Below are 10,510 nucleotides of genomic sequence, written 5' to 3' on the forward strand. Positions count from 1 at the left end.
GGGTCTGCTGAGGTGTCGGGGCAGAGGGAGGGCACGTGGAGCGGTGCTGTCCCAGCAGGCCTGGGAGGGGGACAAGCAGACTGAGCCAGCGCCTGTGCCCTCCCCCTCCACCAGGGGGCGTCCGGCCTGCCCTGCCCCACCCACACACCCTGAAGGGAGCCTGCTGTCCACGTGTCCCTGCCTGCTCCCTCCCCCTCCACCAGGGGGCGTCAGTCCTGCCCTGTCCCACCCACACACCCTGAAGGGAGCCTGCTGTCCACGTGTCCCTGCCTGCTCCCTCCCCCTCCACCAGGGGGCGTCAGTCCTGCCCTGTCCCACCCACACACCCTGAAGGGAGCCTGCTGTCCACGTGTCCCTGCCTGCTCCCTCCCCCTCCACCAGGGGGCGTCAGTCCTGCCCTGTCCCACCCACACACCCTGAAGGGAGCCTGCTGTCCACGTGTCCCTGCCTGCTCCCCACCCCCAGGCCAAACGGGACCCATGGCCCACATGGGCACACCTGCTGAGGAGAGCAGCCCACTAAGGCACACTCTGTGGAAGCCACTAGTCTAGGCCTTCGTTTACAAATGTCAGTAGGTGTCTGAAAGTCAAGGGAAAACTAAGAACTTTCAACAGCCTTAAAGGGAAGAGCACAGCTGGGCCTGCGGAGTATTATCCTCAGTGAAACAGTTAATTCCAGGAGAGGACTCGAAGAAATTCTCCAAGGGTCACTGCGGACCGAAGAGCATTTGGAGAATAGTTGTTAGAGACAGAGGACACGGCGGTCACACTTCTGATGCTCAGTATTTGCGCCAGTAGAGCAGATGTTGCTGAAGATCAGTCAGTAAGATTCATCCTGGCAGGGTGGCAAAGAAATGGAAATTATGGGGAAACTGAAACATGGAGGATTGCTCTGGAAAGTTCGATGTTTGCGTAATAATTTCGAAGAAAAGAAAGAAGAACCCAAACCTAGGAATTTCTGAATCTCAAAGAAAAAACGTCAGCTCTCTGGATAGGAGACAGAATTGACATGGCTGCCACAAGGGGGGACATCAGTTGAGAGTCTCATCCGCATTTAACCTTAAATAATTAACAAGAGATTGGGGAAGGTCTTTAGAACTCGGAGCAGTTCAGAATTACCGCCATTGAAGTCTCTTCTCAACCAAAACTATTCTTTAAATTTCAGGTAATTCCAACAAAACTTAAAAAGTTATTAAGGCTAAAAGTATGCCAGTAGTCTTATCGAGTGAAGGGATGGCGGAGATGGATGGTAGATACTCTTTAGTGCGTGACCTCTAGAGAGAACTTGAAAACTACTTACAAGAAAAATTACTGATAGTAGAGGAATAAGATCGGCTACTTTCAACTTGCTCGCTAAACGCTGTGGGGAAAGAGCGACTGCAGCACCCCCACAGCCGGTGTGGGTCTGGGCAGTGGTGAGGCGGCCAGAGAGCATATAGTGGTTAAAAAGACAACAAACTTGAATAAACTCTCCTATTAAAAAGCTGAAACCGATGATATAAAATAGCAACGAAATGGCATATGTTGTTTGCATTATGAGGTACCTAAAATAAGGACAAATGTGGAAAATAGAGAGCTACATGGTGACCTTTTAAAGAGCTAGCCAGAGGGATAAATTAATAACAGAAAATGAGGTGGGCGGTGGAAAGAAGGAAATGAGACAGAGAAAGCCAGCCGTCTGTACTTCTGCGTGGGAACGGGCTCGTGGTTCCCTTCACGCTGTAGCAGGCGTTTCTCAGAAGCGGAGGCGCATTTAGAGGCGACGGACGTAGTGTGGTGACGTCTGGCTCTGGAGTGCTGAACTTGCCTGCGCTGCTTACTAGCTGGAGAGCCCGGCGAGTTACTATCCCGGCGGTGCCCCCGTGTGCGTGCCGAGGGGGTAAGTGTCAGTGCCGAGGCCTGCGGAGCCGTGGCGGTGAATGACCCAGTGGAGTGCCCCGGGTGTTCCTCAGTGACTGACAGGTCACAGAGGAGAATGAGGAGGGCAGGCAGGACGCAGGTTAAATGACATCGGTGCTGAGCTCAGTTGTGTAGCCTGTCACAGATCTCATACCATGGTGCATCTTGTCAGGTGCCCTGAGGAAGATTTACCAAAATTGATCAAGAAAAATCTGTTGCAGAGACATTTAACTAGTGGACACTTCAGATGTTTTCCAACTAGATTTCAGATTAAGTCAGAACCCGAATTTCAGCCTGGGCAGGAGAGTGGCTGGCAGGGTGCACGAAGCCAGTCCCAGAGGGGGAATTGTACCACGACGTGCTTTAAACGAGAGGTTGAAGAGAAACAGACCTGAGCAGTCAAAAGTGAGGATCTGAAGAGCAATAGTAAAATACACTTTTTTTTTCTTTTTGTATTTTTCCAAAGTGAGAAGGGAGGGGGGACAGGCAGACAGACTCCTGCATGCACCCGACTAGGATCTACCCAGCATGCCCACCAGGGGGCGATGCTCAGCCCATTTGGGGCATTACTCCAGTTGCAACCGGAGCCATTCTAGCACCTGAGGTGGAGGCCATGGAGCCATCCTCAGCACCAGGCCAACTTTGCTCCAATGGCCTTGGCTACAGGAGGGGAAGAGAGAGACAGAGAGAAAGGAGAGGGGGAAGGGTGGAGAAGCAGATGGGTGCTTCTCCTATATGCCCTGGCCAAGAATCGAACCTGGGACTTCCACATGCTGACGCTCTACCGCTGAGCCAACCGGCCAGGGCAATAAAATACACTATTCATTAAAATGAATGCATAAAAGCAGGAACCGAAGACAGTGATTATAACTTTCTTCAGGACCAAGAAAAAAATACTAGAAATGAAAACAACCAGGGTGGTATTTTAGACTATTATTTGAATATGCTCCTAGAAGTATCTCAATTGTTCAAGTCATATGTGCCTTTAAAGAAAACAAAAAACAAAACAGCTTCAAGAAGAGGAATGAATGAGGGTGATGCAGAGGCTCTGTAGTTGGGCTTTATCCTGTCCGTTCCAATTCAGTGTAGCCCTCTAACTTGTGTCTTATATGCTGAGATTCCCCTAAGTCAGGGTCGGGAACCTATGGCTTGCGAGCCAGATGTGGCTCTTTTGATGGCTGCATCTGGCTTTCAGACAAATCTTTAATAAAAAAAATAATAACATTAAAAATATAAAACATTCTCATGTATTACAGTCCATTCATTTCCTGCCTCTTATGGTCATGGCTGCAGTTGGCTGGAGTCAATCACAGCTGTCCTCCAGGAAAATACTAAATTTTTATTGGATAATGCCTAACGTACATGGGTTGTTGTATGGCTGTCACGGAATTACATTTTGAAATATGTGGTGTTCATGGCTCTCTCAGCCACAAAGATTCCTGACCCCTGCCCTAAGTTCTCATTGTAGAAAATAAGGGACTACTAAGGAGTTTTAAAAGTTCTACCTTGTGGATCTTACAAAGTCATTGGAGAGATGGAGAATTAACAGATGAAGAGTTTAAGTTGACATGAAGAAGTTGACAGGGCCAGGACCATCGGTGGACAAACAGCACTGGTGACCCTCTGGCCCTGGAGTGCTTGGACAACCCGCCTTCTCCTTGCCCGCACCGAAGCCAGGCGGCAGAGCCCCAGGGGCGGGGAGGGCAGAGCAGGGGACTGGAAGTCAGGAGGCCTGGCTCTTCCTGTCCTTACTGGGAGCTTGGACGAGTCTGTCCTGCAAAGGGAACCAACCGCAGGCCCTGAAGAGATTTCTCACAAGGTTCTGTCTCAGGGGTGCTTTGAAATGCATGCAGCCTACCTGATTATAAGTTTTTGTTTTGTTTTTTAAGGTAAGCTTCCTTAGAATTTCCCCTTTGTTATTAAAAAGCACCTCCCAGTTTGTGATTGAGTGACGGCCTCAGGCCGCAGGCACATAAAAGGACAAAGCGTTCCTCCCCCGAAGGCGTGGGCAGGACAGACTCCCTGAAGGAGCCAGTCCTGATTGCAGAGGGAGGAAGGCACTAGAACTGGTGACTTAGCCCGAGAATTCCTGCCCCCAGGTTGACGAGAACATGAAAGCAGCACAGAAACGAGACGCTGTCCTGCGGGGACTGTTCTACTTCAGGAAGGACATTTGCAAAGGTATTCCGTTCTCCTGGATTTCCCGGGTCACTGTAGCCACAGCCGGCCACTAAGGCCGCGTCACCGTCTCCCTTGTCCCTCAGCAGGTGGCAACGCCGTGGTGGACGGCTGTGGCAAGGCCCCGAACAGCACGGAGCCGGCCGCGGAGGAGTACACCCTGATGAGCATCGACACCATCATCAACGGGAAGGTAGGGTCCCGGGGCGCGCGGCGCTGCCCAGGCCAGCGGGCAGGGCGCTAATGGTATTTCCTGCCTCTTGTAGGAAGGGGTGTTTCCTGGGCTCATCCCGATTCTGAACTCCTACCTTGAAAACATGGAAGTGGATGTGGACACCAGATGTAGTATTCTGAAATACCTGAAGCTGATTAAGAAGAGAGCATCTGGTATGGTATCCTTTGCTTGCTTTTCTTTCTTTAAAAAAAAAAAAGTCTCATAATGTAGGCAGAACCTCACAATCTTACAATACTCAGTTTCTTAAAGACATCTTGTAAAAGATGCATTTTACGTATTGACACCTCTGTGCCCGGATATACCTTATAACCCTTTGATAATCACAGTTTAATGAACAGTGCTTTTTAAAAACCGGTTCATAAAACAGGGGTGCATCTCTAAGTCGACAGCATCATGCGTGATGTCAGACAGGGTCCTAGTTGCCTGTTTGTCCTTTAAGTCCAGCTGTGTTCATTGTGCGCCGTCACGGGCTCTCATAAGGCTACCGGCAGGTTAAGGAAGGAACACAGCTCAGATGCTGGGCCCTCGGCCTGCCTGCATACAGCGAGCCCCTGAGGACCCCTTCTTGGTTAGCTTTGAGGGGCTCACATTGGCCGTGCCCACAGGAGCTGTCTGCGGTGACTAACGCAACAGTGACAATGGGGACAGCATCAGTATTGCACTTGAGGCTGCTGTAAACTTTCCGGAGTCACAAAGGATATACCCCCCAAGGGGTGCACCTGCCAGTCCCCTCATTCACTCTGCTTGCCATTCTTCGTTCTTTCCACCTCTTTGGCCAGGGATTGCTCTGGCAAACTCGGGGCCTCCCGTCCTCTGAGATTGTCCCGTGACCGCGCCAGCATGTGTGTCAGCCCTCCTGGCCACACGGGAGGACACGCCCTAGCACACATGCAGTGTTGGCTCCCGTTTCTTATGAGCTGGCAGTGTCATTCACCTAACGGGTAGCAGTGTGGCCGGCATGTTTGGTAGCCACCAGCAACCTAAAACTTTCCCAAGAGGAATTCTTCAGCCACTACGGAGAACGTGTTTTTCCCAACCCCTGCCATCTGGCTACACGGAAAGGTCAAACTATTTTTCTTCCTGATCGTGTTTGTCCTGGCCACTGAACACAAACTTATTTTTAAAAAGCACTACTATGAACTTAAAGGGCCTTAAAAACCTTTTTTTTCCCCCAGGAGAACTAATGACAGTTGCAAGATGGATGCGGGAGTTTATTGCAAACCATCCTGACTACAAGCAAGACAGTGTAATAACTGATAAAATGAACTATAGCCTTATTGTCAAGTGTAACCAAATTGCAAATGAATTATGCGAATGCCCAGAGTTACTTGGACCGGCGTGTAAGAAAATGAAATACAGCGGGAGTAAAAGCGACCCCTCCACCTAGACGCTGTGCAGAGGACACGCTGCTGGCGGTGGTGGAACGGACGGCAGTCCTCGGCCAGAGGGTGGTGTGAAACCCAGCGACAGGACTGGACTGCTTCCTGGGCCCGTGGGCCAGAAGGGGCTTAGAGGCGCCCTTCAGTAGATAAATCTAGAGTTTATACAGTGAACATGTACATAGTAAAGTATTTTTATGATTAACAATGTATTTTAATAACATCTAAAGACATCGTGGACTGGCTTGTACATTTTTCAGTCCTTACTCTGGAGCAACAACTGTCTCAGCAGTTTGTGAGTGTAATATATACCAGTCATTGTACTATCCCTGCATTCCAGAGTTCAAAATGTTTACTGTAAAAATTTTTTAAGACTTTACCTGGGACCTGATTCACTGAAATGGATCACTTCACATAAAGACGATTAACATGACAGACTTTTTAGAGTCAGATATCCTTTGTTTTATACATAAAATCGCTATTGAATCAATGGAAGGACTTCAGGGGTCACCTTGGATTTCTGGCACCTTTTCTGTTTCCTTTGTAATCAGAATCGCTAACCACTTAGTTACCCTGCGCTAAGCTTTCACCACCAAGTAAAATCCACTGAACTGAAGGTTGTAATGAAAGGTACTTTTCCTTCTTTTGTTTAAATTTGAAGATTCAGGCATTAAGGATAAAGAGAATGCTGCAGGAAGTCAGGAAGTATTAACCCTGAGTTCACATGTGATTATTGGGGGTGATATATATTTTGTCTGTTTGTTTGTTAAGGGGGGGGGTTCTTCCTGTGCATAACCTACAGAGTATTGTCAAAAATGGCACCGGCTCTTATGTGTTGGTCTGTTTATTCAGGTCGCTGCTGTATATTTAAATTTGCAGATCAAATGCAGTTGCAGGAGTGTGTGCTTTGTTAGTTTCCAGTAAGCACACGGACGGTGTTCCTCTGAAAGCCATTTGCTCTGATTTTACCTGGTGGATACTCGACTTGCTGCTTACTGCCTTCTTTATGCAACTCACAGATAGATCATGACATGCACTGAGTGTGTGAATCAGGACCCTAGATGTTTAATTGTAAATAATTTACGTTTCACAATTGTTAGAGAATTTTGTTGACGTTTTTCTCCCAATTGGTTAAAAGTCTTACCTGCTTTGGAAGTAACTGTGTCTAGTAGATTATGCAAACCTTACCAGGCACCAGTGCGTCAACTGTAATGCTACTTTTAAGAGATTGTGATAGAGCTGCTGCCGCTCAGCCTGTTTATGTACAAATATTAGGGTTTATGCTACATTTCATACATGCATTTTGGAGGATTAAGGAATACCTGTTTTTCATTTGCAGTTTGCTTGTAAATCAGGTAGTAAAAATGCAGATAAACTAAAATGTTTGTGGTATGAGGAAATAAAAGAATTAGCCTTCTGAAAACTCTTGAATGTGTGAGTTCTGCCACTGAAGGGATGGTGGTGGGGTGGGTTTTTTTTTTAATTAGCTCAGAGAATCTGAAATGATTTGTGATCCTCAGATGTTTTTAGAAAGAAGCACAGTGATAGAGACAGATGCCTCATCTCCCCCAGCAGCCGTCAACCCCTGTGGGGAGGGGAGGGACATTAGCTGAGTCAGCGCTCGCACGGTGGGTGCCCGGTAACTGGGCTGTTGCTGCACACTCCCGCCTGAGCTGGAGACACTCGGACGGAGAATCAGCCAGTCGGGCAGAGAGCTGTTCTCAGCCAGTGGCCTCGAATCACCTCCCCTCGGATGTTCTTCATGGAGCCTGTCTACTTTCCTCAGAGCTGTGCCTCTCATCTGCCTGGTCCCAGGGCAGAGCCCGTGGAGCTGACCTGTGCACCGCTCTCGGGGGGATCATTGCAGTGCGGGTGCGGGTGCGGGCTCTGTGGGCCTTGGGCGGTGCCCATGGTGCTTCATCTCTAACAAGCGCCCAGGTGGCGCCCCGGGTGCCGTGGGCTCTACTCACTTTCTGTGCCCGTTACAAACACGTCCATTGTAAAAGGCGAAAGATTTATGCGATCTGAAGAGAAACCAGAGTTATACATCTCAAATGACATGAGCTTTTCACTCCCTGTGGGTTCTATTAGATTTTCCTCTTACTGAGAACCAGGTGAGGGTACTCTGTCTCCCAGGCCAGAAAATGAGTTCTGCCTTTCATGAGTTTTACCACCTGAATGAACACAGCCGACGACTTCGTTTTAGGAGAACTACAAATGCTGAGATAAGCAGGAAGGGCTCCGTGCTCGGTGGCTCAGCCGGGACCCAGACCCTCCATACAACCCGAGCCCACTTCTCACACCGGGTGGAGTTTCCTGCGCCCCGATTTCTCCTGAATTGGAAAGAGGGTTCTTCCCGGTCCCGGGAAGCCGCCTGCCCTACCGCGTGGCTCCTCCCTCAGCTGCTCGGACCCGGAGGGGCCTGCCCTGGCCGCCTCTGTCAAAACTGCCGCCAAACACACCTAAAGCAAGTGACATGGAAGTCCAGGATGTGGTGCGGGTTAGGCCCTATCTCTGAGGAGCTGAAGTAAGTTTCGTGGGGACCTGAAACCTTGCAAAGGGAAACGGTGGAAGGACCCTTCCAGCGGCTAGTGGGGCTTTGACGGGAGGGGCGGGCCCCAGGCTGGGTCAGCTGTGGGGCCCTTTCCAGAACCGTAACTGGCTGCCTACCTGCAAGGTGTGTAGAGATGCTGCTAATAAGCCTTTCATTGAGGTGGTCTCCCCCCACTTTCCCTGAAGATAGGCCACTGAGTCCTACCAGCTGCTGTCCCTCTGTTACGCTTTTGTGAAGCTATTTAACGTTCTCGGAACACACATGCTGAGTCATGTTTAGAGAAGTGTCCGTTACATGGGAACTGGTGAGGCCTGGACTAGAAATGAGACGCTGGTGGCAGCCTTGGCTGGCAACCGTACACTAGCCTGTCCCTCGTGTGTTGGTGAGAGGAGCTGAGCTGGGACGGTAATCCCTAAAGCCCTCCCACTCTCAACGTTCTACGACATGAAACCTGACAGACCTAAGTGTGGAAAATGCTTTAAGGGAGGGCAATGGCACCACCAACTTTATTATTTCAAACTAATTGCAAAGCTGTGATAATCAAAATAGTATGGTATTGGCATAAAACTAGGCACATAGATCAAAGGAAAGGAATTTGAGCGCCCAGAAATGAACCCATGCATACATGCTCAATTTATAACAAAGGAGCCAAGAATATACAGTCTCTTCAATAAATGGTGCCGGGGAAACTGTACCACTATCTTCTACCGTACGCAAAAATTAATATGAATTAAAGGCTTGAAAATAAGAAAACTATAAGAATTCTAGAAAACAGGTGGTAAACTCTTTGATATTGGCCTGGTGGTGATTTTTTTTTAAAAAACTGACATCAAAATTAATAAAAGGGACTACATTAAACTAAAAAGCTTTTACACAGCAAAGGGAACCAACAAAATGAAAAGGCAACCTACTGAATGGGAGAAAATATTTACAAATAATATATCTGATAAGGGATTAATATCCAAAATATACAAATAACTCATGAAACTCAGTAGCAAAAACTCCCAAGCAATCCCAAGTTAAAAATGGACAGCTCTGAAGAGACATTTTCCAGAGAAGACACAGATGGCCAACAGGTATTTGAAAAGATGCTCAGCATCACTAAACAAATGCAAGTCAAAACTAGAATGAAGTATCACTTCGTACTTGTTAGAATGGCTGTTATCAAAAAGACAAAAATTAGTGTTGGCAAGGATGTGAGAAGAGGGGACCTCTGTCCCTTGTTGGGAGTGTAAATTGGTGCAGCCACTGTGGAGAACAGTATGGAGGCTCCTAAAACAAACTTAAAAATAGAACTGCTGTAGGATCCAGCAATTCTACTTCTAGGTGGTTATCTGAAGAAAATGGAAACTGCAACTTGAAAACTATCTTTGCACCTCCTTGTTTATTGCAGCATTGTTTACAATAGCCAATATAATAGATCAACTAAGGTGTCCATTAATGGGTGAATCAATAAAGATGTGGTACACACACACAATAGAATGATACTAAGCCATGCAAAAGTAATGAAATCTTGCCATTTGTAGTAACATGGGTGGCCCTTCAGGGCATTATGCTAAGTGAGGTAAAGCAGAGGCAAATAGCCTGTGATCTCAGTTATATGTGGAGACAACAGAAAAACAAGCTCAGAGATGCTGAGAACAAATTGGTGGTTGTCAGAGGGCATGGTGAAAGAGTGAAGGGAGTCAAAATGTACAAACTTCCAGTTACAAAGTATGTCACGGGTTTGTAACGTAGTATACAGGATGGTGACTCGAGTTCATAATCCTATATTTTATATTTGAAAGTTGCTGCGAGATCTTAAAAGTTTTCCACAAGAAACAATCTTTTTTGTAACCGGTGATGGGTATTAACTAGATTTGTGACTATTTCACAATGTGTACAAATAGGAAATCATGTCGTACACCCGAAACATACAATGTTAAACATCAGTTATGCCTCAATAAAACAGCAACAGACTATATAATATAGCACAATGGCAGAAAATAGAGCGGCTACACATAACATGCTCACAAAGTCTCACAAAGCTTACATTAGGAAGCCAGACCAAAAATGAAGATGATTCCATTTCTAAGTTTAAGAACAGACAAAACTAAGTGACAGTTACCTTAGTCCCACTAATGGTTATCTCCAGGTGAGAGTGAGCTGGTGCCTTTAAACCTGAAAGAAAACCTCTGGAGTACTAGACATGCTCTGTGTCGTAATCTGGGTGACGACTCTTGGACATAAATACGTTTAAAAGTCACTGAGCTTACACACCAGAGAT

General features: G+C 47.4%; 1 protein-coding gene across 3 annotated transcripts in view; it reads left to right on the forward strand.

Moving 5' to 3' along the window:
• Positions 1 to 7,113, forward strand: part of GCLC (glutamate-cysteine ligase catalytic subunit) — a 53,212-nt gene extending 46,099 nt beyond the window's left edge. For 2 of the 3 annotated variants that reach the window (XM_066359184.1, XM_066359187.1), the window contains exons 13-16: positions 3,998 to 4,079; positions 4,163 to 4,269; positions 4,343 to 4,463; positions 5,487 to 7,113. In XM_066359184.1, coding sequence (XP_066215281.1) covers positions 3,998 to 4,079; positions 4,163 to 4,269; positions 4,343 to 4,463; positions 5,487 to 5,698 — 522 coding nt within the window. In that variant the 3' untranslated portion in view covers positions 5,699 to 7,113. The remainder of the gene's footprint in view (positions 1 to 3,997; positions 4,080 to 4,162; positions 4,270 to 4,342; positions 4,464 to 5,486) is intronic. The other variant, XM_066359185.1, reaches the window with a different exon arrangement.
• The last annotated feature ends 3,397 nt before the right edge of the window (positions 7,114 to 10,510 follow it).

This window comes from Saccopteryx leptura, chromosome 1, assembly GCF_036850995.1.
Source record: "Saccopteryx leptura isolate mSacLep1 chromosome 1, mSacLep1_pri_phased_curated, whole genome shotgun sequence".
Taxonomy (NCBI): domain Eukaryota; kingdom Metazoa; phylum Chordata; class Mammalia; order Chiroptera; family Emballonuridae; genus Saccopteryx; species Saccopteryx leptura.